Source organism: Oryctolagus cuniculus, chromosome 8, assembly GCF_051225735.1.
Source record: "Oryctolagus cuniculus isolate XC-2025 breed Fujian yellow rabbit chromosome 8, ASM5122573v1, whole genome shotgun sequence".
NCBI lineage: Eukaryota > Metazoa > Chordata > Mammalia > Lagomorpha > Leporidae > Oryctolagus > Oryctolagus cuniculus.
This window is the reverse complement of record NC_142874.1, coordinates 38,403,548-38,425,863: the sequence shown is the minus strand read 5'-3', so window position 1 is coordinate 38,425,863 and position 22,316 is coordinate 38,403,548. Positions and strand designations below refer to the sequence as shown.

Genomic DNA, 22,316 nt, shown 5'->3' with positions numbered 1-22,316 from the left:
TTTATCTACAGCACTGATATGGTCTTGCAGGAAGACCCATGGCATCTTTATTATCTTCGAAATACACTGCGACAAGGTTAATCCTGTGTGTAAAACCTCTTTAGTGGGTATCTCAAAGCCTGCTGTATAACCTACTGAGTTTTCTGGCACTCTATTACTTAATTAAAGATATGTGAATAACTCCTTAAGTATTTTAAATCCTATTCTATCTTGGAGATTTAATGAGGTCACCCATATTGGTGAGGATAATGACTGTATCATATTATTTTCCAAAGCAAACATTTGTTAAGAAAAACAGTGTCCATTAACAGGTTGAATAAATTGTTCCTGTAGTACCAAAAATGTCTAGGAAGTTATATTAGTATGGATCTATCTCATGATAAATTGTTCTGTGGAAAAATCTTATTATCAGATACATAGTTTGATCATTCAATTCAAACAATAAAAGACTATTTTGATTGTATGCATGTGTTAATATTTGCATTTCTATATTATGGATGCATTAACACTTGTATGTACATATACACAGGTCACAAAAGAAAGAGAGACAGAGGTGGAAGGAACTATCCTTTTTTTCATTTTCAGTATAATTTCAGCTATGGGGAAAAGGTATTAGAAACTAAAAATCGGAAGAGTAAAAAATAATTTTAACCATAATTATCTTTGGGTAATGGGATCATGGGTGATTTCTGCTTATTTTAATTTTCTTATTTAATGATTATATAGCCTTTATAGTTTGTGTAAAAATGTTATAAATCCAATTTAAGTTAAAAATAAAATTTTATATACAAATTTTCAGCCATTTCTTATGAAAGGTATATCAATATTACATGATTATTTTATCTCTGGCCCACAACTAGAAGTCACACAAAGTTCTCTAACACCATGAGATAAAATTTTAGCACACAGTCAATAAATGACATCAATCAATAGAATATATCTTGAATGGTTGACTTTAATAAATTAAGCATTACATGAAAACATACTATCAAAACACAGACATAAACATGAATACATATCCCTCAATGACTCCTAAAATATTCTAAATTCAATACCATGAGTTTTGTCAACTTAAGTTAACATAATACAATTTAATGTAGCATAAACATTCAAAATAACATAATCACATGAAATTTGAATTAAAAAAACACAGAGAGGTCTCCAAGTTAACATCTACATAGCATTTTATTGTTCTATCAGCCAGTATAATAAACTAGGAAAATTTACCATATTTGTTTTACATAGAATGGAAGCAGGTAGGTTTAAATATTGTTTAAAAGCACTACTGAAATCAGAGCCAAGATTAAATTAGGGGAATTGATGTTTCCTCTGCTAGTTTATAATTGGGAATGATTTTGACCAACATGTAATTTTTCCTGTTTTGTGAAACTTATTTTCTTTGTTGTATCTTAGATCATGACTCAAGACTTAAGCAACTTCAGTTTCCCACACCTTATGATAGTGTAGGTATCCAAACTGCTTTGATCTGATGCTCAGTTATGGGGAGGGCACTGGAGAAATAAGGAAACAGATGAGAAGACATAACTCAAATAATAAAAAAAACACAGTACAAAAGTTAGTGTGAACATTTTAGCAGTTGTGGAATGGAGGACATATCCAACTAAGAAACCTGAGTTCTAACTCTGGATGCCCTACAGCTGTGTGACTGGCTAAATCAAAATCTTTGGAAATCAGTTTGTACACTTTAGAAATAAAGTGTTTGGATCAAGTTGGTCAAATTACTAAAATCTCTTTGAGGTGCAGTTACTGCACATTGAGGAACATAACCATGGGCCACTAATTAGTATTGGGTACTGCTTCAGCAACAGTGAAAAATACCAGTTCCAACACAATTTGAAATACAGAATTAGCCAAAATTTTCAGTGATGTAACTACAAACCACTGTAATATTATTATCCCATGAATAATTCTTACTTTCTTTCACTTCACTGTTTTCTTGGTTATTATGAAACTTAAATTCTATGTAAAAGTTGAAGTTCTAATATTTAAATGTATTAAAATATTCCAAGGAAACATGTTTATAGCAATTTAAAATATTCATATAATTCCTATGTACTTCTAAAAATCTTAGCATTCAAGTGATCAATGTTATTTGTAAGTGGGAAGTTTAGTATGAACTTCAATGGGTCCTTAATTTGAATTATACATGCCCTAATAGTATTAATGAAAACTTAATGAATAAATATCTATACTGATACTTGATAATTTCTAAGGGAATATGAGAAAGGTATACCCCTTAAATACATTAAATATTTTCTAGATAATACTACCAAGTGTGATTCTCCCCTTTGCCTCTCAGGCAGTAAACAATAATACAGTACCGTATCTTCACTCCCTTCCCAAAAACTCAGCTTTGTTTTTGCTACAGGAGAAGAGATGACTTCACTGATTCAGATGATATTTAGCATATTATTCACAAGAAATAATATATTATTTATCACAGTAAGACAGAAACCACCATTCACATTTGAGACAAATGACTTGGTTTTTTCCAAACACCTCAATTTCTCATTTCCTCCTACATCAGAAGCAACTCTAAGAAGAAATTTAGTTTTCTTTCTTAGGAAGGCCCTGATAGAAAGCACCACTTTATTGTTCAGTTGTATAGCCTATAATGACCAGAAAGGCCAAGATTTCTTCCCATATGGGAAAATCATCTAGTGCTAAATACACACTGTTACCCTAGTTATGTTCACCTTCTCACATTCTAGGTAAGTGGAGTGAATGTGGGGCTCATGATTGAAAGGAAATGATGTCAAAAACGAACATTTATGCAGTCCTTCTAATGTTCCTAGTACTTTACATTAATTGATCTCATTCAATTCTCACAACAATCTATGAGGTAATGGTAAGCCACTAAATGTAATAATGTACGAGAAAGTAAGAAAACCCAAGTAAATAATTAATGTGAAGTCCAGAACACACACATTTATGATCTCACATTCCCCAGAGTAGTGTACCTTTTTTTACATTTCTTTTTGCCTCCCTGGAATTTGCAAATATCTTTTTGGCTCTGAAGAGCTGATTCAAAACAATAAACACTTAGTGCTCTGTTCTGGTAGGCAAGGTGTCAGGTCCTGTGGAGAGCACCCGATGAGTAAGAGGCGGCAATCCCCATGCTGATAATCCGCATTGCTGGCAGTCATGCCCACTGCAGGAAGTGTTCTAGATGAGGCAGCGTGACAAGGCATCCTTCTTCACACACATCTCACACTCACCTGTGGCACTGAACAGCCTCTGAAGGATCCTCGGCATCTTCTGGAACTTGCACAGGCACTGCAGCAAGGAGAGGGATGGGTGTGTGGAACCCCGAGTGACCGTTTCACAGTAGTGGATGTGCTGACTTTCTGACGTTCCAATACGAGATACAAGATGTTTGAGCAACTCCTTAAACGCTATGAATTCTTGCTTCATTTTATAGATTTAATGAGGTCCACTATCGCTAATACCAATTAGGCATGTATTTCTTGGGAAAAGTAGTTTCTGAGTAATAATACATGATTTGTAAGGTTGCTATGATTCAGAAATCTTGAAAGCACTTACGATTTTTGAGGTTACATGTAGTGTGAAAAAGAGCACAGGGATTCTGGAGGGAGGCAGCCTTAGTCAGACTTCAACAGTTCTGACTCCAACTCAGCCACATGCTAGATGGATGGCAAGTTATTTGGTTTTCCTAAGTCTCTGTAAAATGAATGGACAGTATCTAAATAGTTTTTATAAAGATGAGAAATAACATTTGTAAAGATCTAGCAGGAATTACATATATATATAATAGGTGCTCAATAAATAGTAACTGCTTATTCTCATCCATCACCTTTGCATTTCTGGATTGCACTATTGGCTAAAGTAGCATCTCACCTGTGAGAATGAATATTAAGTCATAACTTAGATGTTCCATGTCAAGTATGAGACTAGTTAATACATGGATATGCAGAGATCAAATAAATAAATAAAAGTTCTTCAAACATTTTCCATAAATTTTTTCCCATACAGCTAAGTGTCTTCTAAATATATAAGTTCTAAAACTGGATTGTTGAGGACAATCATTGCCTTAATCCTCTTTGTGGCAATAAGGACCTTGAACTCCTGAGGAATTTCCATTACTAAGGTCTACGTGTATCACTGCCATGACGTTGGTATCTATTGGTATCATTTAAATAATAAGGAAAGTAAGATAAAATTTAGAAAGAGAAATTTCAGAGGTGAGCTCATTATAAAGTGCCTATGATTGTCACGTAAGCTTGGAACAGATAAAGTACAGTCATATTAAAGCATAAGGCAGAATTCTTAAAATGCTTCATTGATTAGAGTTCTACTTGAACTATTGCCTCTGTTGGCCAAGTTCTAATTTGCACAGTGCAAACACAGCTTGGAGCTAAATATCAGTTTCAGATAAAATATATGCAAACATTCATTTAAAAACTGAAACCTTGAGGCAAAATCATCAACAGATTCAGTGTTTTCTATGATGATACCTCAATGATTTCCCTTATTACTGGGAACAAATTTAAATAACATGCAGAAGACTTAGTTAAAGTGATCATGGATCACACTGTGTTAAGAATTACCAGATTATCAAGACATGATAAAGCTTTATGCATTTGAATAGAAAGAAGTTTGATTATTAGCTTTTCATTTGAAGCAGTTATCTACAGTTTGAAAAATGTTTTCACTGATTCCATTCCTAAGTATATTTTTCATTGTCAGCAGAAGAGTCTGGCAACTTATTAAAATAGATTCTTCTAACTATAACTAATTGAATGGTTTTAAGCCCCTGGTTAAAATCAGCAAATTGGTAAATAGCTAAATATCTGAGAACGAGAATTATCAAAACACTTTTGAGATCACAGTTCTGCTTGGAGGGCTCCATGGAGGAAGTGCCTCATTTTCAAGAAAGGAATGGCGTTTCTTTTGTTTTCGTTCAATTCTTTCTTGCCTTTCTTTTTTTTCCTAAAAAGAAAATAGAAAACTAAGTTTACATACATACATCAACATTATTTTCAAATCAGTTTGCTTACTGAAGAGCAAAATAATACAATTTAAGATATTTATACATTGAAACCGGTACTGTGGCATAGTAAGTTAAGCCTCCTCCAGGTGTGCCAGCATCCCATATGGGTGCCAGTTCTAGTCCCAGGTGCTCCACTTCCGATGCAGCTCCCTGCTAATGGCCTGGGAAAGCAGTGGAAGATGGCCCATGTACTTGAGCCCCTGCACCCGTGTGGGAGACCTGGAAGAAGCTCCTGGCTCCTGGCTTGATTGGTGCAGCTCTGGCTGTGGCAGCCATTTGGGGGAGTGAACCAGTGGATGGAAGACCTCTCTCTCTGTCTCTCTCTATAATTCTGCCTCTCAAATAAATAAATCTTTTTAAAATAGATATTTATACATTATTTCCCACTTTAATTGGCTACAAAGGGATAGGAGATACACTGATTTATATGTAAACTACCAATAAGTACTAATGTCACTTATTTTTTATAATACTAAAGGTGATATTAAAAATAACAAAATTTAAAAAGACCTATAGTTCTTTTCTTTCTTTTAAAGATTTACTTATTTATATATTTGAAAGGCAGAGCAGAGATTGATCTTTCATCCACTGTTTCATTTCTCAAACGGCCTTCAAAAGCCAGGAGCTAGACACTCCACCCTATTCTACCTCATGGGTGGCAGGAGTCTAAGTACTTAGGCTGCCTTCCACAACCTTCCCAGGCACATTAGCAGAAAACTGGATCTGAAGCAGAGCAGCCAAGACTCTTAACAGGTACTCTGTTATAGCATGCCACTGTCACAAGCATTGTTAGCTTAACCTACTGTGCCACAACACTGGTCCCCTCTTTTTTAATGTTTATTTGAAAACAAGAGTGGTGGGGGAGGGGAGGGCGCGCACGCACGCGCGCACAGACACACACACACACACACACACACACACACGCAAATTTTCCGTCTACTGGTTCAGTCCCCAGATGCTCCCAGTACTCAGGACTGGTCCATACAGAAGTCAGGGATCCAAATTTCCATCAGTTCTATCATATGGGTCTCAGGGGCCCATGCACTTAAGTCTTCATCTGCTGCCTCCCAACATGCGTTAGCAGGAAGCTGGATCAGAAGCGTGGTAGCCAGGACTCAAACCTGCACTCTGATATGGATGCAGGTGTCCCAAGTAGTAGTGTAACCCACTGCACCACAATGTCTGCTGCACATCTCTAATTCTATAATTCAAAGATAATAGTTTAGAAGTCAGTGATGGTTTTCTGAAAACAGATTATTGGAAGTAAATTGACTGGGTGCAATATTTGAACATGCCTCTGCAACATGAGAGACTTCACATATTTTTCAAATGGTTGAGAATTCAGCATCACATTTCTTTGCTTACTGTTGAGCTTGGCCACATTTTCAAACATCCCCCCAGCCCTTTTTTGAATTTTCTGTTCAGTTATCTGGCTCATCTAAAAGTATGCATACCAGTGCTTTTAACTGTTAGGAATTTGTATATTTTCATTAAATATCATCTTTGCATCATTTTACCTACATTGCCTTTTTTATTGCTCACCGTTTTACAAAAATGTAGTAAATATATCAATCACAGAAAACTTTGTTAAGAATAATATAATCAGGGCCGGCGCTGTGGCGTAGCAGGTAAACCCACTGCCTGCAAGGCTGGTATCCCACCTCGGCTGCTCCACTTCCAATCCTGCTTTCTGCTATGCCTGGGAAAGCAGCAGAAGGTGGCCCAAGTCCTTTGGCCCCCGCACCTGTGTGGGAGACCTGGAAGAAGCTCCTTGCACCTGGCTTCAGATTGGCACAGCTCTGGTCTATGTGGCTATTTGGGGAGTGAACCAGCAGGTGGAAGACCTTTCTCTTTCTCTCTTTCTTCCTCTGTCTCTCTGTAACTCTGCCTTTCAAATAAATAAATAAATCTTTAAAAAAAAATATATATATAACCCAAACCTGTGTACCTACTATCTGCCTTAAGAAATGATATATGACCAATACTTGTGGAGTGCCCTGCATCCACTCCCTCGTCACAACTCCCTCCCTTCCCAGCCCAATGCAGTAACCAGATTCTGAATTAGACACTTAGTATTGCAGTATAAGTCTGAATCATTTCATTTCACATGTATTCATTATGAAACCACAAATAATTTTTTCAGCTGTTGTATCTGTGAGTTCGGCATCCAAGGAGTGGATACAAAATATTCCGAGAAAAAAAAAAAAATCTGTGTCTGTACTGAACATCTTCAGAGTTCTTTCCATGTCATTATTCTCTAAACATTACAGTGCAACAACTATTTAAACAACATTTCCATTGCATTAAGTGTTAAAACTAATCTAGAGATTTAAAGTATATGACAGTATGTCCATAGGTTATACGCAAATATACCATTTTATAAAGGGGATGCAAGCTTTCCTGGAACCAATCCCCCATGCACTCCAAGGGAAGATTTTATAATCTTTTACAACTTCCTTTTCTTTGGCTCCTCCTGGTATTTCTAAGATCCATCAATGTGGCAATGCAGCTCTGGTTCATCCATGTACAAAATTCTAGCTTAAGACTACATCACAATATATTCATCCATTTTTTATGAAGCATGTATGTATAATGTTCCCATTTTTTCCACTCAAAACAATGCCATTTTAAACATCTGTGTTTGTATTCTTATGCATGAGTTAAATATGGCCATGTGTAATGCATAGGAGTGAAACCAGTGCTTTAAAAGGCATGCACATGACCAACTTTAACTGACAACATCAATTTATTCCCAAAACAGCTGTAGGAATTTACCCTCCAACCAGCACCTACATTGATTTTTTATTTTGATGTGCATAAGATTTTATATTTCATCATGTTTCACTTTATGATTTCTTATTGTATTTCTAGATTTAGAAAAGCATTTCCAGTACGGTAAATGTTAAGCTGTGTAGAGTGCTGAAAGGGCCAGGACATGGGGACTGAAAAGCAACGTGAGATTGCCTAAATGGCCTGGCAACCTGCGACTTTCTAAATGCAGAGTCAATGTACAAGACTGGAGTGGGCTGAGGATGAAATGGCTATGAGGAACCAAGAAAGTATGGACAAAGCTTTCTAAAAATACAGTGATAAGGAAAAGCAGAAAAAATGTGGAACCCTTGATGGAAGGAATTTAGAGAGCTTATCTTTATTTTAGAGTATGCATTTGGGTACACAATGGGAATGATTCAGAAAGGTAGAAAGAAAGTATGCTGAATTCACAAAAGGGTGAGAAGGGAAATTTACATTTTACTTGATAGGAATAGTCCTGTTTCATAATATTTTCAAAAATACCACCTTTCATACTTTTACGTTTTTTATTATAGTAGGTTAAGTTTTGAACCAGTGTTTCTCATATACTCCCTTCAAAGAAATTATTGTGTATCTGGAGATTAGTAAGCAATCTAAAACATTTAGCTGTGTATACTTGAAATATTAGTAGTAAAGCTAAGAAACAATTAAATTAGAGAACAAACAAAATTGAAACTCCCCACCCCCCAAAATACAAAAGATTAATGAAATGAAGAGCTGGTTTCTTACAAAAAAAGATACACCATTGGACAACTAACCAAAAACAAAAACAAAAACAAAAACACAACAAAAAAAGAGGGAGAAGATACAAATTAATAAACTTAGGAGATTAAAAAGAAAGGAGATATAATGATGGATACCACATAAATAAAAAGAATCATCAGGAATTACTACAAACAGCTATATGCCAATAAATTTGAAAATCCAGAAGAACATGATAAATTCTTGAACACATACAATCTACCAAATTGAGTTACGAAGACACAGAAAACCTAAACAGACAAATAACCAAGACAGAGATTGAATCAGTAATAAAGAGCCTCCCAACAAAGAAAAGACCAGGGCCAAATGGCTTCACTGTTGAATTTTACAAGAGTTTCAAAGAAGAACTAATTCCAATTCTTCTCAAGCTATTCAAAACAATTGAAAGGGAGAGTATCCTCCCAAACTCCTACAAAGCCAGCATTACCTTAATACATCACATTAACAAACTGAAGAATAAAACCATATGATTATCTCAATAGATGCAGAGAAACCAACATCCTTTCATGAAGAAAACCTTAAGTGCATTGGGTATAGAAGGAACATTCCTCAACACAAGGCGATTTATGACAAATCCATAGCCAGCATTATATTGAATGAGAAAAGCTGGAATCATTTCCACTAAGATCTGGAAACTGACGAGGATGCCCACTTTCACCACTGCTTTCAATGTAGTCCTGGAAGTTTTAGCCAGAACCATTAGATAAGAAAAAGAAATCAAAGGGATACACACTGGAAAGCAGGAAGTCAGATTATCCCTATTTGCAGATGACATAATTCAATACACAGAGTTACCAAAAGACTCCACTGAGAGACTACCGGAATTCATAAAAGAGTTTGGAAGGGCGGCAAGATAGAAAATCGAAACACAAAAATAACCTTTGTGTACAAAGGCTAAGAAAGAACTAAGATCAATCCCATTCACAATAGTTACAAAAAAATTAAATACCTTGGAATAAATTTAACCAAGGAAGTAAAAGATCTCTACAATGAAAATTACAAAATATTAAAGAAATAAATAGTAGAAGATATTAAAAAATGGAAAATCTTCCATGTTCATGGATTGGAAGAATTAATATCAAAATGTCCATACTACCAAAAGCAATTTATAGATTCAATGTGATCCCAATCAAAATACTAACAACATTCTCCTCATATTTAGGAAAAACGATGCTAAAAATCATAAGGAAACACCAGAGACTCCAAATTACTAAAGCATTCTTAAACAACAAAAACAAAGCCAGTGGTGTCAAAATACCAAATTTCAAGACATACTACAGGGCAGTTATAATCAAAACAGTCTGGTACTGGCAGAAGAATAGACATATAGACCCATGGAACAACACAGAAACGCCAGAAATGGATCCACACATATGCAAACAGCTAATCTTTGACAAAAGAGCTAAGATCAGTTGCTGGAGAAAGAGAGGTCTCTTCAACGAATGCTACTGGGAAAATTGAATCTCTGCACACAGAATTAAGAAACATGACAGCTATTTAACACATTATACAAAAACTAAAAATGGATCAAGATATAAATCTACAAACTGGTATCATTAAATTACTAGAAGAGAACACTGGTTGCTTTGCAAAACGTTGATATAGGCCCAGACTTCTTGGAAAAGACCCCAGAAGCAAAGATAACCAATGCTAAAATAACAAATGGGATTAAGTCAAGCTGAGAAGCTTCTACACTGCAAGGAAATACTCCGCAAACTGAAGAGGAACTGACAGAATGGGAGAAATTATTTGCAAGCTAGGCAGCTGATAAAGGATTAATATCCAGAATCTATAAAGAGCTCAAGAAACTCAACAACAACAAAACAAACAATCCAGTTAAGCAATGGACAAAGGGCTTCAATAAGCATTTTTTCAAGAAAAGAAATTCAAATGGCCAACAGACACATGAAAAAATGCTTGGGGCCCGCGCCATGGCTCACTTTGTTAATCCTCCGCCTGTGGCAGCAGCATCCCATATGGGCACCAGGTTCTAGTCCCTGTTGCTCCTCTTCCAGTCCAGCTCTCTGCTGTGGCCCAGGAGGACAGTGGAAGATGGCCCAAGTGCTTGGGCCCCTGCACCTGCATAGGAGACCAGGGAGAAGCACCTGGCTCCTGCTTCGGATCCGCACAGCATCGGCTGTAGCGGCCATTTGGGGAGTGAACCAACAGAAGGAAGACCTTTCTTTTTCTCTTTCTCACTGAATAACTCTATCTGTCAAATAAATTTAAGAAATAATAAATAAAAAAAATGAAAAATGCTCAGGATCATTAATCATCAGGGAAATGCAAATCAAAACCACAATGAGTTTCACTTCACCCCAGTTAGAATGGCTCTCACACTGAAATCAAAAAACAATAAATGCTGGTGAAGATGTAGAGAAAAATCCCTAATACACTGTTGGTGGGAATGTAAACTAGTGCAGCCATTTTTGAAGACAATATGGAGATATTCCAGAAAGCTGAAAATACATACACCATATGACCCTGGCATCCTACTCCTGGGAATTTATCCAAAAGAAATGAAATTAGCATATGAAAGAGTTATCTATATCCCCAGTTTATTGCAGCTAAATTCACAATAGCTAAGATACAGAATCAATCCATATTTCCATCAACTGATGACTGCATAAAGAAAATTTGGGGTGTGTATGTATATATATATTTATAGATGTGATATATATATATATATATATATATATTTGTAATGGAATACTACTCAAGTGTAAAAACAATGAAATCCTATCTTTTGCAATAAAATGGATCCAACTGGAAACAGCTGTACTTAGTGAATTAAGTCAGTCCCAAAAAGACAAATACTATGTGTTTCCTCTGATAACTGATAGAGTATGGTAAAATGTAATATATACAAGTAAAATTGACATTTTGAGACTTGATGACTGTTTACAGCCCTTGTCTCTTCTATTGAGCAACAGTATTTTTTTTCTTTTTACTATTTGTTGAATTCTTCACTTAGTGTAGAGTTAATCTTTTCAGTATAAGGTAAACTGAAAGTAGGTCATTGTAAAAATTAAGAGAGGGAATAAGACAGCAAGGAGGAAGAAGGGTAAGAGAATGAGTGGGAGAGTTGGTTGGGAAGTATCACTATGCTCTCAAATCTATATATAAGAATTGCATGAAATTTGTTTATCTTAAACCTTTTTTAAAAAATAAAGAAGTATAAAAAATACTATAATAAAAAGTGAGGCCGGTGCTGTGGTGTAGAAGGTTTAGCCTCCGTCTGCAGTGTCAGCATCCCATGTGGGTGCCAGTTTGAGTCATGGCTGCTCCTCCTCCTATCCAGCTCCCTGATAATACACCTGTGAGGGCAGCGGAAGATGGGCCCCTGCACCCACGTGGGAGACTCAGTGGAAGCTCCTGTCTTCTGGCTTCAGCCTGGCCCTAGCAGCCATTTAGGAATGGAACCAGCAGATAGAGGATCTCTCTTGATCTTTCCTTCTCTCTTGATCTCTTCCTTCTTGTTTTCTCTCTCATTCTCTCACCTTCTCTGTGTCTCTGTCTTTCAAATAAATAAATAAATTTTAAATAATAAATAAAAAATAACTGGTTAAATCATTAAGGAAACTTTATTCTATTTTCAAGAAAATGTCAAAACAAAAGTAAAACTCAAGCATTTATAATTAATTGCTCAAAATAATATTAGTAGTGAGTATAAGACTTATAAGTGCTTTTTTAGAACATATGCCATGTAGTAGTTTAACCAAAGGAAATCACTAAGAAACATCACCTTTCTCTTTCAAACTACTGAACCAATTTCGATTGTCTTAATTTGTTACTATTTCTTGTAGGGAATTAGCAAATGTCAGTACTTAAGTCAACATATAAACATAAATCCTGAGTATATTTATTAGGATTACATTAAATTACATAAAGGAGAGGTAATTACATCTTTATAACATCACTGACAGATTAAGTTTTTCTGTCCAAGAGCAGTTTTGTAAAGGATGTACTTTTCTCTGAAGGGAGGAGAGAACTTCCACCTGGCTTGTGGCCTTGTCTAAATACTGACTGAGTTTGTGGATTCAAAAGACTTCCAGAGCCTAGGCAGCTCATGTCTAGAGCCTTGGGTGATCACTGATGTCATACATAAGAGTGTCAACTGTTAATGACAGGAGTCACTGTGCACTAACTCCCTATGCAGGACTTCTGTCCTCAATGAGTTGTAATATTATGAAAGTTAAATGTGATACTTATTCTCAAACAGGTTTGTGTGTGTGTGCAATTTTGCTGAAATCTTTACTTAATGTAGAGCTGGTTTTCCGTGTACAAAGTTAACTGAAAATGAATCTTGATGGAGAATGGGACTGGGAAGGGCAAAGGGAAGGAGAGGAGGGCGGGAGTGTGGGTGGGAGGCGGGTATGGCGGGAAGAATAACTCTTCCTAAGGTTGTACACATGAAATTTGTATTCCTTAAAAATTAATTAATTAATTAATTTAAAAAAAGAGTTGTTCTGTTTTGTTTTCTGAAGTTTTCAACTGCATCCTTCAAGAGCATTGTAAAGTTTTGGTCTTGTACATTTTGTACATTAATCCTACCATCAAATAGCTCATTTTGGTGTCATTCTAGATACTTTTGATTCTAAAGTTCATTTTAAAAAATAAACAATAGGCAGAAATTCTGAAACAGAGCTATGAAGAGAAATTTGCCACAATATTTAGCCATATAAAAATAACAATGAAACAGTATGGTATTGGAATATATATATAGTGAAATTTGACCAATGAGATAGAAAGTCAATAGATAGCCCTGAAAATATTTAGTGGGTAAAAGATGAATTTGAAGAAATAAAGTTTTATATTCCCTATCACATATTAGGATAAATTCTAAACAGAACAAATGTTAAAAAGATAAGATAATAAAGTCATATTATTTGAAAAACAAGAGAAATTTGTTTAACTTCAACTTACTGAGAAGGATTTTTAAACTATGCTTGAATATCAGAAATCAAAAGACAAGACTGAACTTGAGACCTAAATATAAAACTAAACTCTTCATGGAATAAAATACTATAAAGTTGGCAAATAGTAATATAGCAGGGAAAAAATATCTGTAACTCCTCCCAGAAATAAGCTAATTTACATAAAATGCTTCTAGAAATCAATAAGAAAAAGACCAACAACTAATAGAAAAATGTTTAAAGTCTATGAATTGACAGTTTACAGAATTCCAAAATAAAACATTTTAAGAGTGTGTATATATATATATGCATGCGTGTATACATACATTAATACACACATATATATATGTTTATATATAAATTTCATACAGATGAAAAGATGTTCAAGCTCAATCCTGACCAGAGAAATGCAAATAAAAAATATATTGGATGATATTTTTAATGGGTTGACTGGCAAGAATTAAAAAAATTTGATATAAAACCCCTATTAAAAAGACTATGGGGCGGGGGGGGGCTGGCGCTGTGGCACAGTGGGTTAACACCATAGCCTGAAGTGCCAGCATCCCATATGGGCGCCAGTTCTAGTCCCAGCTACTTCACTTCTGATCCAGCTCTCTGCTATGGCCTGGGAAAGCAGTACAAGATGGCCCAAGGCCGGCGCCGCGGCTCACTAGGCTAATCCTCCGCCTAGCGGCGCCGGCACCCCGGGTTCTAGTCCCGGTCGGGGCACCGGATTCTGTCCCGGTTGCCCCTCTTCCAGGCCAGCCCTCTGCTGTGGCCAGGGAGTGCAGTGGAGGATGGCCCAGGTGCTTGGGCCCTGCACCCCATGGGAGACCAGGAAAAGCACCTGGCTCCTGGCTCCTGCCATCGGATCAGCGCGGTGCGCCGGCCGCAGCGCGCCGGCCGCGGCGGCCATTGGAGGGTGAACCAACGGCAAAGGAAGACCTTTCTCTCTGTCTCTCTCTCTCACTGTCCACTCTGCCTGTCAAAAAAAAAAAAAAAAAAAAAAGATGGCCCAAGTCCTTGGGCCCCTGCACCCGCGTGGGAGACCCAGAAGAAGCTCCTGGTTCCTGGCTTTGGATCAGCTCAGCTCTGGCCATTGCGGTCATTTGAGGAGTGAACCAGCAGATGGAAGACTCACTCTCTCTCTCTGGCTCTACCTTGCTATGTAACTCTGTATTTCAAATAAATGAAATAAATCTTTAAAAATAATAATAATAAAAAAGACTATGGAAAATTTTCATACATTTTGATTGCAGAATCATGTAAATATGTAAACTATTCATATAAGTTATTAAATCATGCAAAGTACCTATTTACAATAATGTATGAATTATTAAAAACAGATATGTATATTGATCTTTTAAAGTGGAAAATGATATCTTGCTTAACATTAGAATACCCTCAATAGTTTACTTGTCTGCTTTCCATGATTTCAGATATAAAAATAAAAATAAAAGAATGGGCATGACTGGTAAATTACTGAATGTGGGGATTCAAGTAAGAAAGGATATTATCTGAATATCTGAGAGAAAAGTAGAAGCACTAAAAGAAATCAGTTAATTAAAGAGAATGTGATATACATAGCAGAGAATAAATTCAATAAGACATCTTCCAGGTAGAAATGGTAAACTGGTATGGGACAAACAGCACTGGAATTACGGACATAAAAAGCTCAGAAAACTGCAAGGGAAAGACACAAGTACACTAACAAGTAACACCTACCAGCCATTTTTCATATTCGTCAATAGCTTGTTTATCTTTATCTTTTTTCTCAGCTCTTTTAAGTTCTTCCTTTCTTTTCTCATTTATTTTCTCTTTTTCCTTTTGTTTGAAAAAAGCTTCCTTTTTTTCATTCCTATGTAAGATAGTACAAAACACTGGAAGGTTAAAGAATATATAATAAGATTCCTTAAAATAAATTTTAGCTACAATGAAATTGAGATACATGAGCAGACTTCAAGAAAATCAATTTTTAAAAAGCAGGAAAAAAATTTGTAATCTACAAAAATATTTATTGGGGCCAGTGCTACAGCACAGAGGGTTAAAGACCCGGCCTGCAGCACCGGCATCCTACATGGGTGCTGGTGCAAGTCCTGGCTGCTCCACTTCTGATTTAGCTTTCTGTTAATGAGCCTGGGAAAGCAGCGGAGGATGGTGCAAGTGCTTGGGTGCTTGGGCCCCTGCACCCATGTAAGAGACCCACAAGAAGCTCCTGGATCCTGGATTTGGATCAGCTCAGCTCTGGCCACTGTGCCCATTTGGGGAGTGAACCAGCGGATGGAAGACCTCTCTATGTCTGTCTCTACCTCTCTCTGTAACTCTGTCTTTCAAATAAATAAAATAAGATCTTTAAAAGAATATTTATTATTGTGGATTACCATTTTTCAACAGCAGTTAAATTATCTTTCTTTTTTTCAGCAACAGTTTCTTCCTCTTTCTGTTTCTTTGCTCTTTCATATTCCTTCTCCTTTCTGTTTTTCTCTTTAAGATATTCCATCTTTTTCTCTTTCCATTTTTCAAATGCCTGAAAAAGTTCCAATTGATTTTCTTACTATGACTATTATGAAACAAGTAAAAATGCAGTTAATCATGAATTTTGATTTCAAATATTTAAAAAGAATTACAGCATGGTATATATAGATAATATACTGTGTATTTCATTATGAAGCAAAGAAAAAACAAATTAGAAGGTAGGATTTTGGTGTTTTAATTGTAAAGAAGTATTTACTGTTTAAGGGACACATGTATTTATCCTAATTGGACATTAAAAAATACATATATATATACTGAATTGTCATATAGTACCCCATAAGTAGGTATTAATACATGACTTAAAATTTTTTTAAAATTAAAAAAAATGAAATTATAAGACAAAAGAAAAGAGAGATATTCAAAACTCTTGAATACCTGTAGTGCTTCTCCTTTTCGCACAGCATTTTCTTCTTCGGTTTTCTTCTTGTTTTTTTCCTCAAGCCTCTTTTTTGCAGCTATTTTCTTTGCTTCCTTTTCTTTCATTGCCTTCCAGGCCTCGAATGACGCTAATGCTTCTTCTCTCTTAGCAGCTCTTTTCTATTTTGGAAATAATAATAGGTAGATACATAATGCACATGTGTATAAACAAGTAGACAAATACAGAGATATGCACATATATAAATATAGCTTTAATTCCTTGATAGTCATTAGGGACAGAAGGTTTCAAATCAGATGACTTATTTAGGTTGCTTTATACAGGTGAATTTAGAAGAAATGTTATCTGAATTATTGATTCTATTTAAAATGTCCTTTTCTAAAGGCATTCATCAGATATTCACCTACTATTTATGAGAAGGAAGTCAACTATTCTTTGGTAATACAATAAAAAAATGCTAAATATAGTGTTGATTGTTACAATTAAATGTTCTTAATAAAGCACTTCAATTATAATTATAATCAAGAAAGTTGGGGCCAGCACTATGGCGCAGTGGGTTAACGCCCTGGCCTGAAGCACCAGCATCCCATATGGGCGCCAGTTCAAGACCTGGCTGCTCTGCTTCCTGTCCAGCTCTCTGATATGGTCCAGGAAAGCAGTAGAAGATGGCCCAAGTCTTTGGGCCCCTGCACCCATGTGGGAGACCTGGAAGAAGCTCCTGGCTCCTGGCTCCGGCTCGGCACAGCTCTGGCCGCTGTGGCCATCTGGGCAGTGAACCATTGGATGGAAACCCAACAGAGAATGGAGGAAAAATGAAGGCCTAATGTCTAATGACTCCTTATATTTTTGGTTAAATACTAAAGGAAACAAAATTTTAGGAATTAGGTGGTCACAAGCAATAATAAATTTATAATCAGTCATACCATAGCTATTCTATACATAAAGTGATAAAACAAAAAATAAAAATCTATAAGTTAATGTTTTCATGTAAAAGTTATAATACATTTATATTAAACTAAAAAATATAAAGTATAAAAGAAAGAAAATCATAAGTGAATTATTTTGTATATATATGTCACTTTGCCATTTTAAAAAGTAGATTTAGAAAAACTCAGAGATTTTATTGATATGCAAATCTAGAACATTTTTCAGTTAGTTTCACAATACCTGTTCATTTTGGATCCTTAGGTTTTCACTTTCAATTCTTTTTATTCTGTGCATTTCATGTAAATATACATTTTTCTTTTCTAACCACTCCTGTCAGAACAAGAAAAATACTGCATGATATTCAAAGTTCCCAAATTCTTATTTATTTCTGAAATATTTGATTAAAACTCTAAAAACACAAAATTTGTAAATTTTATATAAAGGAATGTCATTTTTCTTTTCTTCTAAGATTTTAATACAGAAGGAAAAGTGCAATTAAGAAATTTCTATTCACGTTATCCTTGTTGTAACAAAAGACTTTGGGGCTAGCACTGTGGCATAGTAGTGCCACATCCCAAATGGGTACTGGTTCATATCCCAGCTGTTCCACTTCTGATCCAGCTCCCTGCTAATGGCCTGGGAAAGCAATAGAAGACGGCTCAAATGCTTGGGTCCCTGTATCCATGTGGGAGACCTAGAATAAGCTCCTGCCATTGTAGCCACTTGGGGAATGAACCAGCAGATGGAAGATCTTTCTCTCTTCCTCTCTGTAACTCTGCCTCTCAGCAAGACAAAAAAGACCATTTTGAGGATTATGCAAAAATTAGGAAAATTTTGTGTGTATGTAAGCCCCATAAAGTCTCAGAGACAGAAAAAAATGAAACCTTTTTATTCATAATCTAAGCTTGAAAGAGAAAAAAGCATAAAAACATATATAGATCTTCAAGTATTTAACTTTTGCTTTTTTTTTTTTTTTTTTGACAGGCAGAGTGGACAGTGAGAGAGAGACAGAGAGAAAGGTCTTCCTTTTGCCGTTGGTTCACCCTCCAATGGCCGCCGCGGCAGGAGCCAGGTACTTATCCTGGTCTCCCATGGGGTGCAGGGCCCAAGGACTTGGGCCATCCTCCACTGCACTCCCTGGCCACAGCAGAGAGCTGGCATGGAAGAGGGGCAACCGGGACAGAATCCAGCACCCCGACCGGGACTAGAACCCAGTGTGCCGGCGCCACAAGGCGGAGGATTAACCTAGTGAGCAGCGGCGCCAGCCAACTATTGCTCTGTTTTTAATCAACAGTAATAGCATGCTCCCATTCTTTAAAAATATCTATAATCAACTAAGCAAAGCATGGAAGAAAATAATTTAGTAAATTATTTTGGCTTGCCCATGTATTACAAAATAAAATCCTTCTCAATAAAATTAAGTGTTTGCTATCATTTCTATCAGGGTAACGTTATTCTGTGACAAACAGCCTTATGGAAGTTATCTGTTATTATTTTAAAACAAAATTCTTTTTTTTTTACCTGATACACAGCTGCCCTTATGCTGTCTGCTTTGTCAGGTTCTAGACTTGGTTTCTGTGAAGGCTTTTGGTCCAAGACTCTCAAAGTCCCTAAATAGTGAGAAGAAGTAGTTGTTGAAGGACTTCTCCTTGCAGAACTAGATTTCTTTAAAAAGTCGGAAGTCATTAATCTGAAAAGATCCAAACAGATTAAGATAAAATATTACAAATGCATTTAGTAGAACAGACATGTGTTATAACATGCAAGTATTATATTTGAAAGCTATTTTGTTCTTTAATATACTAAATTATAAGATGTTGGTAAAATATTAAGGGTCTTCAAAAAGCTTATTGAACATGCATAGTATGAAAAAAAGTATGCATGGATTTAAAAAATTTTGGTACCAAAATAAACTTCCTTTTAATTTCATTTTTCTATTAACTTTTTCAAGAATCAAATATCTTCATAAAATCTTTTTTTTTTTTTTTTTTTTTTTACTTTTAAAGATTTAAGAAAGGCAAAGTGAGAGAGAAAGAGAGATAAGAAAGAGAGATATATTCCATCCTTTGATTCACTTCCTAAACAGCTGCAACAGCTGGGCCAAGCCAGACAGAAGCCAGGAGTCAGGAACTCTATCTGGGTCTCCTGAGTGGGTGGCAGAGGCCCAAGTACTTGGGCCATCTTCTGCTGCTTTCCTAGAAAGATTAGCAGGGAGCTGGATCAGAAGTTAGGTAGCATCACAGTCAGAGACTTAACTCGCTAAGCCACAATACTGGCCTGTATAATATTTTCTTAGTATACAAAGAGCCCCATTAAAAATAATGTAAATTTTTTCACTTTATATAATTTAAACAATTGTTCCCTGTAGTATTTATAATTAGAACCATTTTAAGAAACATGGACCATATCTCAAGTTACAAGGGAAACAATATTAATAAAGGTAGTTTTGCTGGCGCCGCGGCTCAATAGGCTAATCCTCTGCCTAGCGGCGCCGGCACACCGGGTTCTAGTCCCGGTCGGGGCACCAGATTCTGTCCCGGTTGCCCCTCTTCCGGGCCAGCTCTCTGCTGTGGCCCGGGAATGCAGTGGAGGATGGCCCAAGTGCTTGGGCCCTGCACCCCATGGGAGACCAGGATAAGCACCTGGCTCCTGCCTTCGGATAGGCGCAGTATGCTGGCTGCAGCGCACCGGCCACAGTGGCCATTGGAGGGTGAACCAATGGCAAAAGGAAGACCTTTCTCTCTCTCTCTCTCTCTCACTGTCCACTCTGCCTGTAAAAAATAATAATAATAATAATAAAGGTAGTTTTAATCACTTTTTAATGCCTTTTTATAGTGTTTTGTTACATAAACCATTCTCAGTATGGGATTAGAAAGAACCATGGCTTCTTTTTCAAGAATTGGTGGGGAAATCTGGCCTATCATCTGTTTTGATACACAGTTCAGTGCACTACAGCTATATTCACTCATTTCCATGTGGTCTATGGATGCCTTCTTGCTACAATAGCAGAACTGTGCAGTCACAACAGGATTGCATTACCTATAAAGACTAAAACATGGGCTTATTGTCCATTTACAGGAGAAGTTGGCTGACCCTGTTCTAATGGTCATTTCATATATGATAAAAGATGCTGAAAGTTTTGATTAGCACCTAATGAGTCAACATTCATTATCATCAGCATGGACAAAGGTACAGATTTTTAGCACTTGAATGAGCCCACATAGACCAGAGAACCTGAAAACTCCAAGCACAAGTTTTTTAATGTGTTGGACAAAGACACTTAATAGAATTAAGCATAATGCTGGACTTCAGTTTTATCACCATTTTATATTATTGTCTCAGGAAAAACCGAAGAGCAGTATAGAGTATAGAGAATTCCTAGTCTTTGACTTCAGGGAACAAGCAATTTTGGAGAACAAAATGATTGCATAAATACTCTAGCTATTAAAACAACCATTAACAGAAATAATTATTTGGGCCAGGACTGTGAAACAGTAGGTTATACCTCTGCCAGTTTCACAGGCATTCCATATAGATGCCAATTCATGTCCTGGCTGCTCCACTTCCAATCCAGCTCCCTGCTAATGTGCCTAGAAAAGCAGTGGAAGATGGCCAAAGTGCTTAGGCCCCTGCACCATGTGGGAGACCCAGAAGAAGTTCCTGGCTCCTGGTCTTCAGATCAGCTCAGCTCTGTTCATTGCAGCCATCTGGGGAGTGAACCAGTGGATAGAAGACATCTCTCTCTCTCTCTCCTTATCTCTGTAACTCTGCCTCTCAAATAAGTACGTAAATCTTTATATAAAAAAGAAATAATTCTATTACTAACTTTTTATAAAGGATTTAATCAGCTGAAGGATTTTATTATTCAGCTCATAAGATAGAAATAAGAGAAAACCAAGTGACATAAAGAAAAATTAATTTTATGGAATTTAAACTGAAATCAAACTTTCTAGAATACAAATCTACAAATGAGGAATTTTGATAAGTTTATTACCTGCCAGATGCACTGGATACTCTATTATTTGTTGACCTTTTATTCTTTGTGTTTCTGTCTTCGATTGTTTTCTGTTAAACAGAAAATACCACAGAAGGGTTATTTACCATAGGTAGTAAATCAGTATTTTTCAAAACTACTACAAGTCAAGTACAACAGGCGCCAGGAACAAATCAATGAATAAAATGCTCTCAGGGATACTGCATTTTGGAGAGGGTTGACCAACAATAAATGTATCCATAAAAGTGAATCATGGAGACAAATTGAGTACAGTGACAGCATGACTAGAAGGAGGCCGAAAGGCCACAATGGTGAAGTTGATCTGGGAAGGTCTCCTGAGACTGACATCAGAACAGAGAACGGATGAGCACAAAGGGTCCCATGAAGGTCTAAGGGAACAAGGAAACTCAGTGCTAAGAGCCAGAGAAGGGAAAGAGCTGGCGCTGAAGCACAGTGAACGGCAAGAAAAGCAGAAGAGACGTGGTGGTCAGAGAATGAAATGGGATTACCAGGTGGTGGTATGAGTTTGGATTCTATTCTCATGTGAAAAAACAACAAAGACACTTTAACAGGGGGGATGATCTGATTCAGACTTAAGAAATATCCCTTTAAGAGCAGTAATAACTAGACCAAATATCTAGTCAAAAGAAATGAAAGGACTCCAATTAAGTTCATGGAAAAACAGAATTAAGAGTTTTATTTTGGTTCAGACCTTTTTAAAAAATACTTTTTTCATAATATCAATTTTCCATGAAATTTTGAAGCCTGATCTAGTTTAGAATTAACTTTTATTTTTTTACAAAAATTAAATGTTTATATTAGAGATTTCTAAGATACCGTCTATAAACTTCCAAAATACCCTTTTTTGAAGGAATAATTTTTCTACTTTATACAAATGGGTGAGTATGTGCTAGGAGTAAAGTGAGAGTGCAGATGGACGCTAACTTGGCAGGAGTGTTTTTC

At 36.3% G+C, this 22,316-nt stretch overlaps 1 protein-coding gene and 1 pseudogene across 14 annotated transcripts in view; both read right to left on the bottom strand.

Moving 5' to 3' along the window:
* Positions 1 to 22,316, bottom strand: part of LOC138843473 (ATP-binding cassette sub-family E member 1-like) — a 1,090,710-nt pseudogene that overhangs the window by 485,701 nt on the left and 582,693 nt on the right.
* MAP9 (microtubule associated protein 9) overlaps positions 938 to 22,316 on the bottom strand; it is a 40,521-nt gene continuing 19,142 nt past the window's right edge. For 13 of the 14 annotated variants that reach the window (XM_051819926.3, XM_051819924.3, XM_051819927.3 and 10 more), the window contains 7 exons: positions 21,354 to 21,424; positions 18,881 to 19,049; positions 17,600 to 17,689; positions 16,432 to 16,593; positions 15,903 to 16,048; positions 15,247 to 15,379; positions 938 to 4,971 (listed from right to left, as the gene is read on the bottom strand). In XM_051819926.3, coding sequence (XP_051675886.3) covers positions 4,849 to 4,971; positions 15,247 to 15,379; positions 15,903 to 16,048; positions 16,432 to 16,593; positions 17,600 to 17,689; positions 18,881 to 19,049; positions 21,354 to 21,424 — 894 coding nt within the window. In that variant the 3' untranslated portion in view covers positions 938 to 4,848. The remainder of the gene's footprint in view (positions 4,972 to 15,246; positions 15,380 to 15,902; positions 16,049 to 16,431; positions 16,594 to 17,599; positions 17,690 to 18,880; positions 19,050 to 21,353; positions 21,425 to 22,316) is intronic. The other variant, XR_016211832.1, reaches the window with a different exon arrangement.